The 21,991-nt window shown below is 52.6% G+C and overlaps 1 protein-coding gene and 1 long non-coding RNA gene across 5 annotated transcripts in view; one reads left to right on the forward strand and one right to left on the reverse strand.

The window, feature by feature from the left end:
* The window catches only part of ZNF362 (zinc finger protein 362), a 40,720-nt gene that overhangs the window by 2,141 nt on the left and 16,588 nt on the right, over positions 1–21,991 (reverse strand). For all 4 annotated transcript variants that reach the window (XM_023634040.2, XM_023634034.2, XM_070249478.1 and 1 more), the window contains 6 exons: positions 17,770–17,833; positions 17,332–17,578; positions 13,686–14,007; positions 12,460–12,684; positions 3,327–3,405; positions 3,076–3,234 (listed from right to left, as the gene is read on the reverse strand). In XM_023634040.2, the coding sequence (XP_023489808.1) occupies positions 3,076–3,234; positions 3,327–3,405; positions 12,460–12,684; positions 13,686–14,007; positions 17,332–17,578; positions 17,770–17,832 (1,095 nt within the window). In that variant the 5' untranslated portion in view covers position 17,833. The remainder of the gene's footprint in view (positions 1–3,075; positions 3,235–3,326; positions 3,406–12,459; positions 12,685–13,685; positions 14,008–17,331; positions 17,579–17,769; positions 17,834–21,991) is intronic.
* On the forward strand, positions 17,380–21,005 carry LOC138920585 (uncharacterized). Its single transcript, XR_011432003.1, has 3 exons — positions 17,380–17,509; positions 18,895–19,637; positions 20,875–21,005. It is a non-coding gene; the product is annotated as an uncharacterized lncRNA (long non-coding RNA).

Genomic DNA, 21,991 nt, shown 5'->3' on the forward strand with positions numbered 1-21,991 from the left:
GTATGCTGGCTGAACCGCAGCCTGCCTGCCAGATCACGCAGAGCTGTCCCCATGTGGGCTGCTGCTCCCAGCAAGGGCGAAGCAGTAGCCCTCGGTTTGAGCCTAGTTCTGCCATTTCTGAGTGGTGGAACCTTGGACCAGTCATCTCACCCCTCCAGTTTCCTCCTCTGCAAGCAGGGATGGGGAAGGAACCACCTCAAAGGGTTGCTGTGGTGATGTGGATAAAGGCCATAGCATGCAGTAAGGGTTGAGGGTACCACTCTTTCCCCAGTCTCTATGTTTCATTCCAGGTGGGTGGGAGCGCCAGCCTCTGCACCCCCATACTCAGTCCTCCCTTGAAGAGAGGCCAGGCCTGATCTGACGGGTGGCTTTGGGAAGCATAGACTGAGTACAATCAGCTGGTCCCTTGAGTGCCCCCACAGGCTCTGCTAAGTCTGACCTGAGGCAGCCGTGACTGGGTGGTGGAGGGGACCCAAGGCTCACCTGCGGGCCCACAGGCCTTCTCACTAAGCTGCTCTGGCTCCCACCTGCCACTCCTTGGGCACACGGTGGCAACATGCTATCAAACACCAGCAGAGGGAAGCAGGCAGCAAAATCCAAACCAGGAAACTATTCTTCAACGAGGAAATGGCAAAGAAAAAACAGGCGGGCGGGTGGCAGGGGAGAGCCTAGATGAAAAGGTGTATCCACCTAGTGCAATGCAAGAATCTTATTTGGATCTCTATTAAAAAAGAAAACGATGGCATTTATGAGACAAATGAAAATGTGAATGCTGACTGGGTATTTGATGATATTAAGGACTTATGATGAATTATTCTAAGGTATCTGGAATATGTTTAAAAAAAGAGAGACCTTATGTTTTGAGACACCAAGTGAAAATTTTCAGATCAAACAACATAATGTCAGTTTTACTTCAAAAAATAGGGATATGGAGGAGGCAGGACTGGTTGACGGTTCTGGGGCTGCGGGGAACAGGAGGGTTCGCTAGTCTAAAATGTTTCCTTTATGTGTTAAGGTAGTTTAAACGTCAATCCATTAAAATGTTAAAAAAAAAAAGTAATTATTATTGTTCTGTAGAGTCCCGTCAGGCCCTATTCAGGGTGGGGCCTCGGGCCAGGTGAGATCTGACACCTGGGTCCCCAGCATTCAGACAGATTCCACCCAAGAACCAGAACCGCGAGCACTGGCGGCGCCCCTCAGAGTGGGTGTGTGTAGGAGGCTGTCGAGAACTCGGGGCAGGGACTGACTGGGGTCAGCCACTGGAGTGGGGCTCCCCGGTCTCTGGGGCTCTCCACATATCCGCTTGGGGCACTTGCCCTGCGGATTCTTTCCTGTCCGTCTCTCAACTCTCCTCTGCCCTTTGAACTCCAGGGATGGACAAAAGTCACATACTCAGCAAGCAGTAGCCTGGCTGGCACTGGACATATACCGCTGACCACCCCACCTGCAATCTGTGTGCCCCCTCCAGCCAGTGACCTTTCAAAACTAGCCCCCCGGATGGGCCCCTCCCAATGGCTTCCCACCCTACCAGGAAAAATATCCAGACTCCCGAACAGGGTCCCAGAGCCCCGTGTGACCTCGTCTTCTTCCAGTTCCTGGAACACCGCATGTGTGTTCCACCTCCGGGTATTTGCATCCACTGTTCCCTAGCATGGAAGGTTCTCTCCCTCCTCCTCCTCTGGCTAATTATCCTTCAAGGCTTCATCTAAAGGTTGCTTACTCAGATGGCCAACCTGGGCCTAGCTCCCTTTCCCAACTCCATTTTCTCCTCCCCGCTGCTGTCTTTCAAAACGTATTTTTCCTTTATAGCCGCAGTTCTCAATCAGAGGCAGTTTCGCCTCCCAGGGGGCGATTTGGCAAAGGCTGGATGCCTTTTTGGTTGTCACATCTTGGGGAGGGGGTTCCTCTCGGGTAGAGGCCAAGGATGTTGCTAAACACCCTACAATGCACGGGAGAGCCTCCCAGCAAAACGGTGTCCTGCCCAACGTCAGCATGGGCCGAGGCTGAGAAATGTGCCCAGAGCAATTACCACGATCTGTCATTACATATTTATTTGTGGGTGACTTGCTTAATGTCTGTCTCCAACAGTAGACTCTAACCCCCCTGGGGGCAAAGAATATGTCTGTTTGATTCATCCTGATTCCCAAGCCCGTGGCACAAGTATTCAGTAAACACTGAGTGAATAAACAATTGTGTTAGGCACTGATTCTGCCAGCCAAAAGCCCTCTCCGTTAACCATCACCTCCTCCATTTTACAGATGAGGAAACTGAGGCTCCGTGATCTCTCTCTGGGGATACCTGGGGGTCAGTTAGCTAGCATATATATATATATTTTTTTTAAACTTTCACTTTTTTTTTTTTAGGATGATTAGCCCTGAGCTAACATCTGCTGCCAATCCTCCTCTTTTTGCTGAGGAAGACTGGCCCTGAGCTAACATCCGTGCCCATCTTCCTCTACTTTCTATGTGGGACGCCTGCCACAGCATGGCTTGCCAAGAGGTGTCATGTCCGCACTCAGGATCCGAAGCGGCGAACCGGGCCGCTGAAGCGGAACGTGCACACTTAACTGCTGCGCCACCGGGCCGGCCCCTAACTAGCATATTTGAATAGCCAGAAGCACACACACACTCCCCACACTCCCTCTTCTGGGTGCTAAAAGGCTCTTGTTAGGGAAATTCCCACCGAGGGACAGGGGGCTGGATGTGATGCTCTTTCTGGCACTGTTCAGGCCTTTCCTCAGAGATGAGGGTGTCTCTGGGCAAGTCCCTGTGCCACCTTGTGGCCATGATGAGAGTTGCAGCTTCCCGGTGGCAGTAGGCCCTTCTCCCTCCCTGGCTCTAGGGTGCAGGGGTGCTGCCAGGCCCCCCCACTACTGCCGTGAGTGTTCCAGGGCCTGGGAGCTCAGCCTGAGGCAGCTAAAAACAGAACTGGCAAACAGAAGCCCTGGCTCGGCCACGCACTGTGATCTTGGGGAGTCCCTCCCCCTCTCTGGGCCTCAGCTTTCTGGTCTGGAAAATGGGGTGAGCGTACGGATCTGCGGGGAGGAGGGGCTCCCCGGGGACCCCAGGCACTCACCGAGGTGTAGGCCCGCCCGCACATGCTGCAGCAGTAGGCCTTGGCGTGCTTGATGGCGTGGGCCGAGAGGTGGATCTGCAGGGAGGCGGAGTCCGAGTAGGCCCGGTAGCAGTTGGGACACTTGTAGGGCTTGTCCTTGTTGTGCTGGCGCTGGTGAGACTGCAGGGGGCACAGTGGTGGGTCAGGGGCCGGCAGGGCTCCCCCAGTCCCACCCCCTTCACAGGCTCCCTTTGGGGCAGGCGGGCACTCACCTGGAGGTTGGAAAGCTGAGTGAAAGCCTTTTCGCAGCCAGGATGTGGGCACTTGTAGGGTCTGTCGCCTGTGTGGATTCTGCAATGGGCAGCCCAGTGAGGTGGCGTCCCTGACAGATCCCCATAGGCCAGCTCCAGCCCCCATGCCCTGGCTGGCCTGCGCCACACCCCTGGCCCCTAGCCTCCCACAGTGCTCTCCACACGCTCTCCCCAGGGGGGCCCCAGGAAGAGCTGGGGACTTCAAGGCCACCCCTTCTCCTCCTTTCTCTGGCCACCTCCCACTGCCTGTCTGTGACAGGGCCTCCCTGCTCCCCACAGGTCCCTGCTGAACCTTGCCCTCCACCAGCACCATCTGAGAGAGCTGGCCCAGGCCTCCAGCTCATCGTAGGGGGCTGCTCTGACTGCATTCTGCCCCTGCCGTCTAAGATACCCACCTGCAGACCATGCACTAAAAAGAGCGCAGACTCACAGCGGTCAGGACCCGCCCTGCCCAGCCGCCTCATCCCCCAGAAGGAGGAGACATCCCCCTCTGATTGGCCCCCAATTTCTATTTCCTGCCCCCTCTCCACATCAGGCACATGTCCACGATAGCTACATGGTCACCCCAGCTACAGAGAGAATGCAGGTCAGGGCGGCCCTGAAGGTCAGCCCCTCTGTGTCCTTCCTGTGAGCCCCTCCTGTCGCCCCATTCCTGGGTTCTCATTCTGGCTCCACCATTTACTACCTGGGTGATCTTGGGCAAGTCACTGAGCCTTCGTTTCCTCATCTGCAAAATGGGTGTAAAAATACAGTCCCTACCTCACTGGGCTTTGTGAGGATTATATTAGATGATGCGTATACAGGGCTTAGCCAAGTGTTGGCACAAAGTCAGCTCTCAATAAACGCCGGCCAGAATTACTATTATTGTTCATTCATTCAACAGTTAGTACGCCACTACCCGTGTGCCAGGCACCAAGCTAGGTACTTGGAATATATCAGTGAACAAAATAGACAGGAACCGCCGCCTCGCGGAAACAGACAATAAGCATGAATAAGTCAGAGAAGCACGTGGAAAGTCATCAGTGCTGTGAGAAGAAAGACAACAAGGTGGGGGGGCATCAGGAGTGTGTGGGGGAGGGGGTGCAATTTTAAATAGGGCGACCAGGCCGGGGCCTCACTGAGAAGGTGACTTTGGAGCAATGACTTGACGGCTGATGCTGTGTTTTCGGATAAGGTCTGTGCAGCAGCTTGCGCTTGTCCAGCAGCCGCGGTGAGCATGGAGGTGCGTTGAGACCAGGTGCAGAGATGGGGCTCGGAGCCCGGTACACAGGGATGGGAGGCCCGTCCCTCCACGCACGCCTTTCCCCATCAGCCCTGGCTTGTCTTTAACCGTCTGTTCTGGCAAATCTCTGTGCCAAGCAGGTGGTCAGTGGAAGGCAGCTGGGTTTGAACCCTGCTTGCCTCATTTGCGATGAGCAGTAGGTCGGGGGAGAATCCAGCTGTGGCCAAACGGCCTCGGCTCCTTCCCTCCGGTGCCCCAGCCCCTGCCCCGCTCACTGGGTTTGCTCTGCCCATCAACAAAGTCATCAAACCAACCAAGGCCCCTCTGGCCAGCCCCCGTGCTGGACAGGCTTGAATAAAGACCACTCCCTGTCATCAATAAGCTCGTGACATTGGCCACCCACACTAAAAACTGACAGAATCCAAATTCCTTAGTGTGTCGTTCAAGGCCTTTCGCCGTGTGGTTCAGCCTCACCTGCCTGCTCCCATGCACCCTGCGTCCTGGCCAGAGATCCATTTCGCCTCCAGCACCCATGTCTGATTGATGATTCTGCCGGCCACACCCGTGCCCTGGTTCTGTGCTCTGCAGGAGAGGCCGCCCTCCGTCTAGCTCCTCCACTAGACGGGGAATCCCAAGGGCAGGGACAGCCCAGTCTCACGTGCAAGGCCCAGGGCCCAGCTCACAGGCTGCATCGAGACTACCCAAGTGGAGCTGGGCTGGCCTGGTTCTGACAATTCCCATTCTACCTGCACATTCTGGGTGTCACATGTTTGGGGACATCATCCCAGCTACTGCACCCTGTCTCTACAATGGAAGGACCTTCGGGGTCATCTGGACCGACTCTGCCTGATGCCAGAATCCTCTCTGTTTCCTCCCCTCCTCATCCCCGCCAGGCCCAGGGAATCCATTCAGCTAGGGGTCAGGTGACACAGGGGACCAAGGGACCCCAGGACACGCACTGATTTTGTTTTAAACCCTACAATACCCACCCCAGGGTCCTCGCCTCCCACTGCTGCTCAAGTCACCCCCCCACCATCACCAGACTCCAGCCCCACTGGCCTCCCACCGGCTCCATTAGCATGCCAAGTCCCTTCCCATCTCCAGTCCTTCATCCAGGCTGTTCCCGCTTCTAGGCACACTTTTCCTTCAGGTAATACCTGGCGAAAACCCAAACTCCTCTAATGAGTATAAAAGCCCCTTGATCAGGGCAGCCTTTCCTGACCTCCCCCAGATGAGGCCAGGCCCCCTGAGCCTACCCCCAAGCAGAAGTCTGTGCCTGGGGGCGTACTTTGTCACTGTCTAGTCCCTGTTTTCTTGGCTGCCTCCCGAGAACAAGAGCTCCCCATGTCTCGCTCACCACCGTCACCCCAGGGCCTGGCACAGGCTCCGAGGACTCGATGCACAGTCACAGGCTGAAAGGAGGAAAGCCAGTTCTTTCTCTCTGAAGTCAGTCATTGACAATGATAATATGCTCAACATAACCAGCAATGTCCATTCCTCAGGTGTATTTCAAAAGTGTTTGTTGATTGACTGACTGACAGCCCTCCAGGGACTTCAAGTCCTTCCTCAGGGGCCCAGCCAAGCCCTCTTGACCAGGAGATTCCCCTCTGGCCTCCTCCCCAAGTGCCACAGCTGCCCAGCCTCCTCCCTGGACTTCCAGCCTCAGCCTCTCTCCTCTCAACCTTCTGGCCTCTGCCACAGCAGCAGTACAGGGATGTGACCTTGTCATGGCCTCACTAGGGCCTCTCTCTAGGGAGGGCTATAGACCTTTAGCACCCGACGGAGATGAGCCTCTCTAACCTCCACCACGGCCTTCCATCTCTCATGGGAGTTTCCACATCCATGAACATCCCAGGTTGTATCGAGAGCTCCCTTAGGCCAGGGCTCCTCTGACCACTGATCTGCCCTGTGCGTGCCCCCCAGCCCTGGGATGGCTCAGAAGGGGCTTCCAGGAGTGACCATTGGACGAATGAAGGACAAGGTCACCTGTTCCCACTGCTACCTGGCCCCAAAGCTCTTTAGTACCTGAATTTCAAGTCAGGGCCACGCCCTCAATTCCAACATCAGAATCCTCTCTTTGTAGGGCATCTTCCCACTGGGGAGCACCCAGCCCTGGCTTCCGCATCTGCCAGGGGAGCTGGTGGGGAGCTCACCACCGACTCCAGGTGTAGGCAGCGCAGGGAAAAGCTGAAATCAGTGCCCCTGGACTGCCCCTCCACCCCTCCTGCCGCAGCCCCACCCCACAGCCCCAAAGACTCGCTCTGCCCTCCTGCCTGGGACCGCCACCCCCTGAGCTTCTGCAGCCTGACATCCCCAGCAGCTTCCTTCCTCCGAGGCAGAGGCTGCCCTTGGTGTTCTGGGCTCCAATCTCACTTCCGCCTCCTCCCAGCGGGGTGACCTCAGGCAAGTGACTCTGCCTCCTTGAGCCCCAGTTTCCTCGTCTCTAAAACAGAGATAATAGGATTGTAAGGATTGTAGGATCAAATGACTTAGATGAACGGTGTTCATAAGATAGTTTCAGTGTTCAGGTTTTTGGTTTTTTTTGGGTTTTTTTGAGGAAGATTAGCCCTGAATTAACATCTGCTGCCAATCCTTCTCTTTTATGCCGAGGAAGACTGGCCCTGAGCTAACCTCCGTGCCCATCTTCCTCCACTTTATATGTGAGACGCCTGCCACAACATGGCTTGCCAAGTGGTACCTAGGTCTTTGCCCAGGATCTGAACCAGCAAACCCCGGGCCACCAAAGCAGAACATGCTAACTTAACCACTGCATCACTGGGCTGGCCCCTCAGTCTTCATTTTTAATACACTCCTTTCTATTTAAGATAAACGATTTATGAAAAACAACAAAGAGGGAATTTATTCAATGTTTAAAAAATGATTGAGGATCCCTTAGGTATCTTTTATCTTTTATTTCCCAGGTAATAAACGGCACATTATATTGAATGGCTTCAGCCATGTTGTGCTTTGTAACCAAAACAATGGGAGATACAAACAGTGGAAGTTAACCTTCCCTGAGCCGATTCCCTCTCCGTGGCATTTCTCAGATTCACTTCTTCTTATTTAGAAACACAAATTCGCTGTATAGGGACCTTACGGACACCTTGTCCCGGGCCAGGAACTTAGGCACTCTTTGACAAGGAACAGCTGTTAGGGTTTTATTACCATGACTATCATCACACTTGAGGAAACAAAATGACACCTACCCCTGCCACCTTTATCAGTCCACACGTCCACAACATCACAGCCAGGAGAAGAAAAGCCAAGCAAAAAACACCGTGCGGCCTGAATACACAAACAAATCCAGAGTCACTCTGTCTAGCATGAGTTCCCCAAGTAGATAAAACCTTCAGCCCCTTCCTATAACTTACTGATTTCCTCGCTAAACAATGTTCTCCCTGACTTTGCATTGTGATATCTGCAGACATGTGATCACGTACATATGCCAATTGCAGGAGACAACTGCTGTTTTCCTACCATGAACGGACTCACTGCCAGTTCCCGTTTATTTTCTCTTTAAGTACATGCGGTATCTATGATTTACTGGGCTGATCCTTCTGGAGTCCGGACTTCAGCAACACTTTGCCAGTCACCTGCTTTTCTGACTTGGGTCTTCCTTCCATAGACACAGGTCCCACCAAGATGCTCCAGATGCACCATTAAATGACTAAATGACACTACCCGCCAAATGTGCCCGGGCTCATCTTCCTCAACAACCACGCCTAGGACTTGCCCAGGCTGCTTCAGCTTGGGACAGGACCTTCCTTGACTCCCTTCCTTACTGGCAGTCACGTTGGGAAGATGGATTGGATTATATGCCTTGATTGGTTCTCTCTAGAGGAGCGAAAAACAGGAAGGAGTCTCCGGGGAAAGTCAGGAAACAAGGAACCTGGACTCTGGTTGCCGCTTTATGTTTGGGTTTGTTTGCCTAAAGGATTCTGGGACTTATGGGCATTTGGGACACGCACTCCTTTGTCACTGGGTTAGCACACATTGGTTTAATTATATGTGCCACCACCTAATGAGTAATAGTTTGTCTCTGAATGTTGGTAGGGCACTCATGTGGCTTATTTGGTTTCTCACCATTATGAACTCAAATCACTCAAAAGAAAAAAAATTTGTGCCCTCAGGAACGGAGAGCAATTCCTGAGTCAAGGAACATTCTGTTAATTTTTTGTTGCTTTTTTTGTCATGGTCTTAAATAGTATTTTGAAATAAAAGTCTACTTCTGAAAAAACTAAGATTCTTAATAATCGTCACTACTTGTTACTGTGTTTATTTTCTAATAGACTGATGCACATGTCTTGCCGACTCTGCCAACTTTGTGCTCCAATCCAGGCCCCAAATTCAGAAAAATACAACGCTCAAGGTATCCTTTGCACCCAAGGGCTCTCAGAGTTTGCAGATGGCCACTCGGCAACACCAAAGATTTGCTCCTTTGCTTTACAAGAAGAGGGGTGCTCTGAACCATCAGGCATGTTTGTCTTCTCCCTATTTTTAATTAGCAGAACACTAGAGCAAGAACTGCCATGTGAAGTTTCTAGTATAGGAAAGTTGGCAAATAAAAAGAGAAGCTCAATCTCCCTGAGTGAATTTTATGTGTGTGTATATATACATTTTATATGTAAGTTTATATAATTTATATAAATATATAGGATATCATATATAATTATATAATGTGTTAATTCTATATAATGTAATACATATTTTATATATATAATTAATATATATAATTATATATATATGTGTGTGCACTTTTTAAGAGGTAGTAAAAACCCAAGAACTTATTTTCATGTACGGAGACTAACACAATAAATATCAAAAAGAAATGTCCTTAAAAAAATTTTTTCCCCTAGATTTAACTACACTTACCAATTAGTGACAATCAAAACACACGCTTTATGAATAACTTACAAGACCCTAAAGGGGCCAGGCCCATGGCCGAGTGGTCAAGTTCGCGCACTCTGCTTCGGTGGCCCAGGGTTCAGATCCTGGGCGCGGACATGGCACTGCTCATTAGGCCATGTCAAGGCGGCGTCCCACATGCCACAACTAGAAGGACCCACAACTAAAAAAATATACAACTATGTACTGGGGGGATTTGAGGAGGAAAAAAAAAGCAGGAAAAAAAAAAAGAAGATTGGCGACAGTTGTTAGCTCAGGTGCCAATCTTTAAAAAAAAAAAAAAGACCCTAAAGATGGCTCACTGCCCTTGCTGACTGTAATATGTTCTTAATCTGAAAAACTGATGATGCCTTAGACCCTAACAGAGGACTCCATTCTCCTCCATTCTGATGTTGCTGGTTATTATAATAAATGAACCAGAGTCACTAAGTCTTACCAACGGGTCTGATCTCTGCCCTCACGCTTGCCTAAAGGCCTCTACTTCAGCTCAGAAATTGGGTCTTCTGAAAGCAACAGCCAGAGATGACAGCCTCAGTAAGGGGCTGCTCCACACCCACACGTACTGGCTCCTTCTATTTCCAGGAACAGACGAATGGGCACAGGCTTCCGAGCTGACACCATCGGCACGGCCAGACACTGCCCCAGGCCAAGCAGGATCCACGAGTCTTTAGTCCACAAGCAGAGAACTGGTAAATCAGACTAACTACCCAAGATCAGCAGATCAGTAACTATGACCTAGGCATGGGACGAAAGTGATTTAACTGTGGTTAACGTTCTATTTTCTAAAGGGCAAGAAAACCGTTTTGTTCTTTGCTCTGTCTCTATTCTTCCATTTAGGAGGCTGTATTTGTATAAACTGGAAGAAACCATTCCTTAAACGGTGCCCTATTCCAACCAGCCCTTCAGAATTCTGGGGGGACAAAAACTATAACAAATTGACATAAACTAATGAATTATTGAGGAAATTTTAAGATAATAGTTCTCTTGAAAGCAACATATGTAATTGGCTTTGTCTACAAAACTACTCAGAACAATTGCTAAAAAAATTCCAAGCGCCTTTACTGAGACCGTTTCCTTTTCCTGACCGTTAGTTCTGTGAATCGGTTCAATAAGAACCTGTCCTCCTTCCTAACAGGATACAATTGGGTAAATCAAATTTGTAACCATGACCATGCCAGAAATGTCACATTTAAAGACAAACTCCATTTAATTAGGCGTGACAAGCCTAATTGTAAGAAACAAGGACTGTACTTCACGTGTGGGAATGTGGCCTCCAGGACACCGGACTGGATCTGCTCCACGCCCTTTGGGATCCCAGCCTTCAAGGTCATAGAAAAAGTCACTCCTGCTAGGCCAGAAACACTCACAAATTTGGAGATTCTCCAGAAAGAAGGTACCCCTGCTGTTACAGGTTGTATAGACACAGCCTGACAGACGTAAATTAGATGGTTCTAGGTTCCTGAGCTTAGGTAATATGATAAGAAAATTTTTTTCTGACACATACACACACACACAGATTAAAATTATGACCCAGGGGCTTTACAAAGTCTCCAGACAGAAGTTAACTCTCAAACCTTAGTATCACGTGCTCTCACTTTAACAACCATGCATCCAGGAGGACTATGTGTATCCATCAACAGCTCGTTACAAACACCTATGTTCATAAAACCGGCCAAACTTAAAAAAAGCAGAGTAACGACCAAAATCAGAAAATTGCTGAAACAAACTTATGAGGTCAAATCCACGCCTTAGGAGACGTGGGAATGAGAAAGCAGACCCAGGCCTTGTCCAGCTGCCATTTGGCCATTTATTTCCCACTATCAAACCGACTCACCAGGCGCCAAAGCCCGAGAAATGGACAAACATCCCATTTTGCACCCTGGGATAAAGCATACAAGGACAATGAAGATAAATGTATCAGTAAGAACAACAATAAAAAAGTAAAAATAAAAAATAGGGTCTCTCTCTCTAGCATTGGTCCCCAAAATAGAGAAAAGTTGAGCACTTGCTGTAAGTTACAAACCCCACAGCAAAAACGATTTTACCCGACTTTACAGCACCGACATTAACAGACACAGAGCCATGGTCGCAGGCATGGCAGCCGTCGCGTGACAAAGCTGCCGGGTCTCCTCCCCTCTGAAGAGGTGAACTGCAATCTTGGTAACCTTTGGTTTGTCTCTTTAAATACCTATGGCATTTTTATTCGGTGAGCCCATCCTTCTGATGCAAAAACTCTTCTTTCCTCAAAGCATTTACCTCTCCCTTTCACACCCTCTACTAAACTGTAGCCCCATGAGCACAGGGATTTAGTCTGTTTTGTTCACTGCTATATTCCCAGCACCTGGACTCGTGTCTGGCTCCGTAAATGTTTGTTAAATGGATGAATTATGTGCCCTGTACAAGTCAGTTCTATTTATTCCACAAATATTAAACAGATGCCTGAATGCTTATTATGTGCCACACACTGGGGATGTGCAAATGGAGGCGATTAAGCCCCCGCCTTCAGGGGCTCCCAACATCTTGGGGTTGGTGGGTGAATCACGAGGCGAGTAGAAGACAGCCTGCCACTGCTGTGATGGGCACGCACAAGCCTGTGAAATCAGCTCAGGGGGGCCAGGGAGGACTTCCTGGAGGAAGCTGGACGGAGAGATGGATAGGAGAGGGCCAGAGAAACAGGTAAAGGAGGCAGAGGGTGTCACAGGTAAAGGATACAGCATGTGCAAAAGCCTGCAGATGAGAAACAGGGGGAAGGGTAAGGATGCAGTAATGAGAGCTGTGGCCAGTGAGGTCCACAAAGGCCATATCACGAAAGGCCTTGAATGCCAAGCCAAGGAATCTGGTCTTGACCCTGCAGGCAGTGGGCACCTAGAAAAGGTCCTTGCCCCTCCTGGCACCAGGTCCATGCACCCAGCACAGGCGCTGGGCTGAAACTGGCTGCGGGAGGCCAGCACCAGACAAGACACTCACCTGGTGTGCTGCTGGAGGTGGGAGAGCTGTCGGAAGGACTTATCACAGTAGGAGCAGTGGTAGGGCTTGACGCCCAGGTGGATGCGCAGGTGCTGGGCCAGGTAGGAGGCGTTGGCAAAGGACTTGGAGCAGTGCGGGCACTTGTGGGGCTTGGCCTCTGTGTGTGACTTGGAGTGAATCTGCATCTCGGACTTGGTGAAAAAGGTCAGCGGGCAGACCTTACACCTGTGGGGCAAGAGGCAGGTTCACACCTGGGAGGATCCCACATCCCCGGCGACTACAGCTCAGGGGGCACCTTCGACGGCGGAGAGACCTTGCACCTGGGAAAGAGCTTTCCTGTGAGGCTCCTGGGAGCACAGGCCTCCTGGGAAGGATAGAGGACGGGCTCCCAACCTGGACACCCTCCAATCTGCCTGGAGGCACAGTTATGGCAGCCTGGAGGGCAGGTATACCGCACAGGGAAGAGAAGGCTTGAGATCCTGGTGAAAGGCTGCCCAGGGCCACACCCCACGGTTCTGGGACACGGGGCTCTAACTCTCCCAGTAAGTAGTTCTCTACCCTGGCTGCACATCAGAATCACCCGGGGAGCTTTCAAGAAAGGCCGAGGGGCCAGCCTGGTGGCACAGCATTTGGGTTTGCACGTTCCACTTCAGTGGCCCGGGGTTCACAAGTTCGGGATCCCAGGTGTGGACATGGCACCGCTTGACACGCCATGCTGTGGTAGGTGTCCCACATGTAGGGTAGAGGAGGATGGGCATGGATGTCGGCTCAGGGCCAGTCTTCCTCAGCAAAAAGAGGAGGATTGGCAGCAGTTAGCTCAGGACTAATCTTCCTCAAAAAAAAAAAAAAAACGCTGATACCTGGCTCTCTGCACACCGCCCTGGCCCCCCGCCCCCAGAAGGAATTAAATCTGAATTTCTGGAAGTGCTGTCCTGGCGTTGGCAATTTTCGAAAGCTCCCCAGATGATTCTTGCGCTGAGGTTTGAGAACACTGCCCGAAGAGGACAAAAGGGACTCACCACCCCAGGCTGTGGTGGGTGCTGCCCCCAGCCTCAGACCGCCTCTGAAGGGGATGTGGGCGGGGCTTGCCAGGAGACCCCGCCCCCCTGGACCTCAACCTGCCCCCTCAGCCCCCGGGGCCCCTCCTTCCAGTAGCCCCCGCTGCTGGGCTTGGCAAGAGACTTTGCCCCAAACCCAACGGGATCCCCTCCCGCCGAAACCCCCACCTGTATGTCTTGCCCTCCTTGGCAGTCTCGCCCGAGGCCAGGATGGGGTAGGGGACTACGAGGACAGGCGGGCCCCCTGGGTTCTCCGCCTTGATCTTTTTGCGGCCGCGCTCAGACTTGGGGGGGCCAAGCAGGCCGTGGCCCTGGATTGTCTTGATGGAGTCCAGGAGGGGGGGGCTGGTGATCCCTGAGATGAGGGTGGGGGACGAGGCGATGAGGCGGCTCTGGCTGGTGGTGGTGGGTGTGGACGGGGTGCTGGTACCCGTGCCCGCGCTGGACTCGGAGGTGCTCACAGCCGGGGTCCGGGAGGAGAGCCCCAGACCTGCGAAGACACCGGAGAAGGCGCAGGGGTAAGGGGCGGCGGCAGAGGCCGATGCAGCCCCCTGCCGCCCAGGTGTGTGACATTGGCGGGTCACCTCAACTTTCTCAGCCTCCCCTTCCCTTTGTAAATTATTCCCCCTGGGGTAACTAAATGAGAGCTTGTGTATGTGTAAGAGGGCTCAGATCCCTAAGGACCAAATCGAGTTAGGAGCACTTTGGAAATAATCCAAACCACAGAGAAAAACCTGGAGACACCAAGGTGTTCACTGCTGTGTTATTTATAACAAAAAATTAGAGGCAACTGAAATATGCAACATTAGGGAAGAAGTCAATAAGCTGATCAATCTCCTCTACTGAACATTAACTGCCCGTTAAACAGGAGATTATGTTTGTAAAAAAAAATGCATATATATGCACAGAAAAAATAAATAGAAGATGTACCAAACGTGAGGTGGATGATAGAATTAGGAGTAATTAAAAATTAAAAAGATGAAAATAGTGTCTATCACATGGTTAAAACTATGCTTTTTAAAAAAGAAACCAAGAATCTGTACATTGAAAAAGATAACATCTAGAGTTGGCACAAGTCTGTTTTGTGTCACACACTACTGGTACATTTATCAACTTTAACGGAGGGCTGTTTGCCAATAACCATTAAAATGTTAAATGCACATACCTTTGGACCAAGCCATTCTACTTCTAGAAATTGCCCATAAGGAAACATTTGCACGTGGGGGCCGGCCCCGTGGCCAAGCAGTTAAGTTTGCTCGGTCTGCTTAGGCAGCCAGGGGTTTCACCGGTTTGGATCCCGGGCATGGACATGGCATCGCTCATCAGGCCACACTGAGGTGGCGTCCTGAATGCCACAACTAGAAGGGCCCACAACTAAAATATACAACGACGTGCTGAGGGGATTTGGGGAGAAAAAGCAAAAAAAAAAAAAAAAAGATTGGCAACAGTTGTTAGCTTAGGTGCCAATCTTAAAAAAGAAAAAAACAAAAGAAATATTTGCACATAAGCACAAAGATCCATGTACAGAGATCTTCCCGACAAAACTGTGATCACACAAAACTGGACACGACCTCTTTGTCCTTGGTATGGGCTGTGTAAAGAGAGGTGGCCCATGCTCACTATGGAGGACTGGGCAGCCACAAAAGCCAGAGAGAGATTGTGCAGCGACACAGAGAGAGTGTCCACGTGTGCTGTCAGGTGAAAAGCAAGTCACAGACAGTATGAACCCGTTTATTTTTAAAAACACACCCCCAAACTACATATGCACCTATAGACAATCTGTGTGTGTAAGTGCACAGGAATGGATCTGAGAAGAGACACACCAAACTAAATTGTCTGTTCATTGTGGTTCTCTCTAGGGAGGGAGAAGAATTTTTTGGTAAAAGGAGATTTTCATACTTTGTCTATCTGCTTTTATATGATTCAAATTTTTTACCTGGTGAATTCATCCATTTTTTACATCTGTGATTAAAGGATAAAATAAAATAAATTATAGAGAAAACATATGAAAATGCTAACAATAGTAGGACTAGGGCTAATTTTTTCTCCTTCCAGCTTGTCTGCAATTTCTAACTTTTCTATAATGACTATGTATTACCTTTATAGTAAAAAATGCACTAAAAATATTTAGGGTAGAATGGCGAATAGGAAAAGTAAGTTAAAGTCATGGGTACAGCCCTACCACAAGCTCAGCACAGCACACAGGCATATTAAAAAACAAACACAAAAGATGAAAAAGGAAGGAAACGGACCAAAGGCTCTCTAAGCTGCTGGGTTAGGAGCTGACGATTATGAGTTATTTTTTTTTCTTAGCTTCCCTTTTTTCCAAATTTCCCTTAATATACTTATATTACTTTTTTAATATTACTTTTATAATAAAAAATAAATTTAATAAAATCATAATAACAGAGGAATGTGCAGAGTGTGGCTGGGGCCTGGGGGAGGCTCATCAGGCCCCACAATTCCGGGGCATCTCTTGGGCGGGGGCAGGGGGGAGGCAGAGGCACCTGGCTGGTGGCCCGGCTGAGGCAGGGAAGGAACAGAGGCACCGCTGCAGTGGCCTCCAGAGAAAGCCTGTCCACAGGCTCTGAGCTGAGCATCAGGCAGCCCCAGCCCCAGGATACCGCCTCAGGATGTCCCCTGGCACCCCAGCCTCAACCTATCCAAGACTGAGCTCACATCTTCCCCGACCCCACTCCTCTTCCTATGATACCATCTCACTGGCAGTGCCTGGGTGTCTCCCTCACCTCCTCCCACTCCTCACCCCTGCATCCAGGCCAGCACCAAGCCCTGTCCACTCTGCCTCCTCAACATACCTCAGATCTGCCCACTTCTCTCCATCCCCACTGCCACTAGCTCACCCCGGCCACCCTGGTCTCCGGCAGATCACCCTGCTTCGTGCTTGTCTCCCACCAGACCAGTCTCCACCTTGCAGCCAGCTTTCCTCTCCGACTTAAAAACCTTCCATGCTCCCCAGCCCCTGGGGTACAGTTCCAACCACACAGCATGACCCCCAGGGCCCTTCACAGTCTGGTCCTCCTTCCGCACTAGCCTCAGCAGAACCAGGTAGAGCAAAAAGGTTAAGACTTGGGCCCTGGAACCACACTGCCTGGCTCTGCCTCTTACTGGCTGGGAAGCTCTACCTCAGTTTCCCCACCTTTGAATGGAGACAAGGGTGAACCATGAAACTGCTAGTTTTGTAAGTCAAAAGCCATCAACTGTTCAAACACTAACAGTACCCTCCTCACAGGAGCCCTGGGAGTAATAAAATGAATACAGGCAAACATACACAGGTGCTCAGCTGGCGTTAGCTGGCATATTGTGATTATCATCATCATCAGCTGTTGGCCTCGCTACTCTTACTCCTGTGCACACACTCGCTTTGCACATGCCGTCCCCGCTTCCTCCTCCATTTCCCTAGTTAACCGTCAACCTTTCTTTCATGTCGGCTCCTTGCCGCACCCCTCCTCCACCTCTGGTCAGGGCTCTTTGGATTCCTGAAGTTCTCTACATTGCCTGAGCTTCCCTGCCGACCTTCTGGCCGGCACTGACCAGCCCTCGTCCTGTCGATTTGGGGGCGGTGGGTCCTCCCAGTATAGAGTCGGACAAAGTCTGGTGGCTATGCTAGTAGGACCAACCCTGCCACAGGAGCATCCCCCCAGGCCTTGCCCTCTCCTAGCCCCATGCTATCCTCGCCAAGCCGCCACCCCGCAGGTCTCCGGCCCCGCCCACTCGGGCCCCTCCCACTCAGGCCCCGCCCTCGCCGGCCCCGCCCCGCCCACTCGGGCCCCGCCCCCCGCCGGCCCCGCCGTACCTGTGACGGTGCTGGTGGCCGGCCGCGCGTGCAGCGCCACGTCGGGCTGCGGCACGGCCTGCGGGTGCAGCCCTGGCACCTGCTGCAGCTTGGGCAGCGACATGACGGCCTGGCTGCTCTCGGCCGGCGCCGGCGGCACCAGCAGCGGCTGCTGCGACGAGGCCGACGTGGGCGGCAGGTGAGGCGGCCGGATCTTCTCCGCCATCAGCTGCTCCTTGATCTTGTTAATCAGGACCAGGTTGTCCAGCTGCGTGCAGGAGAGGAGAGGGACTGAGGGGGCTTGAGCCGCGTCCGGCGCCTTCCCGGGGCCGCCGGTCCCCCCGCGAGCCGCGAGCCGCGAGCCGCGAGCCGCGAGCCCCTCGCCCCGCCCGGCCGCAGCCAAAGCCCCAGGTAAAGCAGAGCAGCTCCGAGAAGGGGAGGGGCGACGCTCGGTCTTACCTGGCTGGGCATGGTGGGAGGAGGGGGCCAGAAGTAGGGGTTGTTAAATCGAGGCTCGGCCATCCTGCGGGGAGAGAGCGACTGTCACAGGGAAGAGGGCCCTCCCCACCGGCCCGGGGCGAGCTCCTGTCAGCTATGCCCGCTCAAGTCGGCGCCAGTGTCTGGGATCCCTGCCCCCGTGGGACCCTCACCCCGCAGCAGAGCAGGCCAGGCCGGAGAACCACACATCCAGGCTGAAAAGTCTGGAAGTCAGCATCTCCCTTGGTGGGCCCAGAGGACAAAGGTCACATCCAGACCAGAGTGGTCCTGGCCCCACCACCACCCTGATGCTGGCAGGCCAATCCTCATTCCCCAGAAGGGCCCTAAGCTGCAGAGCCAACCCCATGGACCCATGGACTCCACCAGAAGACTCCCCCCACCTCATCCAGAGACAAACGGAGGAATTCTGGGTGGACTCTGTAATGGCCACAGAGTGGAGCAAGCTGTCCATCCCTGCACCCTGCCCTTCTGAGTGAGGCCCCTCCCAGTGCAGACACCCTCATCAGAACACGGGGCAGCTCAGCTGGACAGACACAGCCTTTCTGAAGGGCAGTTTGGCACGACGATTTTCAGAGACCCAAATGGTTATTGCCCTTTGACCCAAGAAATTGTACCTCTGGAAAGTTACCCTCAAGAAACAAGCACGGACATGTGCAACATTTTACCTACATGGATGGGTCAGAACCCTGTGCTTAAGGAGGGGGTTGAAGAGGCCTGAGGCTAGGGCACTTTGGGGCTCTTCAGTAGAAGCAATCTGTCTCCCAGAAGCAAATTGTCTTCAGAAGTGACAATCTGTCCAGTGGCCCTCACCTCTGGCAAGCTCCATGGCAGGCCTGTGCGGTTAGAAGGCCTTTCAACCAGGGCAGTGTGAAGGATGGGCCTTGAGAGTTTCCTGAGTCTTCTATAGGGTTCGAGTTTTCTGTGACCCTAGAGTTAGTCAAGAAGTGATGACTACAGGGACCAGGCTGGGCAGTCCATTAATTCTTGCTCCCTATAAAATTTCTTATTTATCTCTCTCTTACACGTATTACTAACTAAATACCTACTGGTATTGTTGGTATTAAATGAAATTGTTTATTTTGACAGGCAAGGTCAAAATGAAGTGCCGTCAGCCTCTTCCCGGTCCTACAAGCCTGAGAAGCCCCTGCTGGCGTTGCAGGCAGAGGGTTTCACGAGAAAACCCTCCATAAGGACACTATCTATTCTCAACACTTCATGAAAGATCTTTTATATGAATTCTCTCTTGTGATCTTCACTTGAGAAGCAGGCACAGGAGGTATTATTACCGCCATTTTATAGGTGAAGAAACTGAGGCTGGGAGAGAAGGGAAGAGACCTGTCCAAGAACACAGAGCTAGGGTGCCAGAGTCAAGATGAGAAATCAGATCTGCTCGAGCCGGGAGCTCCAGGGAATCTGCTTTGCAAACCCGAGTCCTCGGTTAAGCAAATATCCACATGTCAATGACTCAATACCTACACGCAAAAATCCTTGTCTCTCCCTCCCACCCTGGGGGGCCAGTCTGGATCTGAGCCTGGCCAGGCTGGGGATCTGAGTCCCCTCCTCTGGGGTGGCCAGGGCGACCCCTGCCCTCTAAGAGCACTCCTTCTCCCACCACCCACAGACACCAAACTGCCCCTCCCTCAGCCCATCCGACCCCGCCCACCCCTCCCAGGCCAACACCAGAAGCACTTCCTGCCTGGAGTTCTCCCTGACTGCTCCAGATCTCTGGGACTTCTCCCTTCTCAGAAAGACCTCAACACGACAGCCACAGTGAGGAGGCTACCAGACATCAAGTGCCTCTCTTCTGCCAGGCACACTGACACTGAAAGGCAAGTACTCTCAGCAACCCCACTCTACAATTGAGGAAACTGAAGTTCAGAGAGGTGGAGTGACTTGGTCGAGGTCACACAGCAAGTAAGCAGAGAACTGAGATTCCCATTCTAATCTGCCTGACTCCAAAGTCCCGCTGTCAGTCCCTTAGCTGTTCAGGGGAAGGACAAGGCACCCTGACTGTAGGCTTGTGAATGTGCCCCATCTTAGGATGGTTGGCCGCAGCCCCACAGACAGGCACCCACTCATCCAGCAGCCTCAGGACCTGTCCCTCCCCTGCTGTTGTCCACTGGGGAAAACGTGGAGAGGACTAGCCGCAAAGCCAGGGTGAGGAGGCTCCAGGGCTGGGAGGAAGGGGAGCTGGCTCAGAGAAGCCTGGGAATTGGATGCACCTGTCTGGTTCATCTCGCTATCCCAGGCACCCAGGCCCAGAGGTTATCAACAACATGAGTTGCATGACAGAATGAATAACTGCAGGAATAATAATCAGAATTATTTTAAAGACAATCCCACATCATTATCTAGCACAGCGGACAGTTTACAAAGCTCTTCTGTACCCACCGGCATTCTCCTCAGAGCCCCAGGAAGCAGGGAAGAACTGTCACCCCCATTTCCCAGAGGAAGAAGCTATAGCATCAGGAGGGGCGCCCTTTGCCCCAGGCCACACGGATGGGGAAACAGGAGGGCACGCTGGGCTGCACTGTTGGGCATCGGGTCTCTGAGCCTCAGTTTTCCTTATCTGTTAAATGGGGTGAAACAGGCTGCTCTGTCTCCTTCCTTCCCTGGCCCAGGACTCTGCCCTCTGCACCTGGCTGTTCTCAGTCAGTTCTGGGGGAGGTGCCTTCTCCTCCTCCCCTTCAGTTCAATGCCACACTCAGGATTCTCAAAGTCCCACCCTGGTCAGGGAGGTCTGGAGAAGAGGGTGCTTGCCCAGGGTCTGGGTTAGTGCATCCTCTCTGCCATTTATCAGGCCCCTGATCAGGCAGGGACCACCCCACACCCTGGTCGGGAAGCAGGCCCACAGAGAGGCAGGGTCTGCCCTGGGTCATGTAATCTGAGCCGCACAGCCTCTGCCTAATTTCTGCTTCCTTCTCTGGCTGGTCTTAAGTAACTGAATGATTCCGTCAGTGCCCCTGGCCCTGGTGTACACCTACTGTGTGTCAAATGCAGAGAAGGCCAGTGGGGGTGAACATTTTCTGAGTTCCTACTGAGTGTCAGAGTCAATGTCATTGCTAGGTGCACGTCAAGAGCATCTCGTGTGAGCCGCCAACAAGCCTGTGAGCCCGTGAGGTGGCTGTCCACCCGTGCAACCCTGGGACACAAGGGCCATGACAAGAAGTGCAGGGGCAGGCGGCCGGGTCCCAGGTAAGCTGCTCAGACCTTCTCATGAGGGAGGGGCTTTAAGCAGGAGAGACACTGCTCAGATGTGCGTTTAGGACAGGTCTGTTTAAGACAGGGTGGAAGGGCTTTCCGGCAGAGGCACGGAATGTGAAAGTGCAAGCCAGGTTTGGGATAGTGAGCGCCCACCCGCTGGCCCTAAGAGAGAGCTGGAGAGTGGTGAGGTGGTGAGAGATGGAGGCCGGCCGGCAGGGTCTTGAATGCCGTGCTAAGGTGTTGGGATGGAATGCTGGGGGTGAGAGGCACCAGGGAGTGTGCGGGGGCCAGGGGAACAATGGAGCTAAGGGGACCAAGGTCAGAGGGAGCAGCCTGAGGACACTGCCTGGGGCAGCGAGGCTGGGGCTGAGCAGCCAGGAGGACCAGGGCCAAGGGCCTGGGCATGCCAGCGTGGGCAAAGGAAACACACTGGTGGTCGGGCGGGACACGCAGATTGGGCTTCAAGCTCCAAATGGAAGTCACGGCTCTGTGCCCTGAGCCCCCAGACACACAGGCCTGATCCCTGCAGTCGGGGAGGAGGCTGCCAGTTGTTTTTCTTGCTCTGGAGGTGAAAACCGTTGGCTGGCTGGATGAAGGAAACACCTAGAGTTGCCTCTCAGAACAGCGGGCCCATCCACCCACCCATCCATCCATCCATCCATCTGTCCACATTCTGGACCGGTGCTGGGAACCTGAGGCCACCAGAAGAGCCCTCCCCTCCAGGAGCCCCACGCTACGTGGGGGAAGCAGACACATGACCCACAAGTTTCTGCAGAAGGAACTTTCACCTTTGAGACCTACTGTGTGCCACCAAGGACCTCTGTGGGGTCGCAGCCGACAGGCCGCCTTCTGGTCCTATCTGGTCCTATCCTTAAGGCCCCTCTGCCACGTGGGCCCTCTGAGATCTGTGCACCATGCCCCTGGGTTCCCCATCTTCTCAGTCTCTTCACGGCTCCCACCCCCCACAGGCTCCTCAGGG

The sequence above is a fragment of the Equus caballus genome, chromosome 2 (genome assembly GCF_041296265.1).
Source record: "Equus caballus isolate H_3958 breed thoroughbred chromosome 2, TB-T2T, whole genome shotgun sequence".
Taxonomy (NCBI): Eukaryota; Metazoa; Chordata; class Mammalia; order Perissodactyla; family Equidae; genus Equus; species Equus caballus.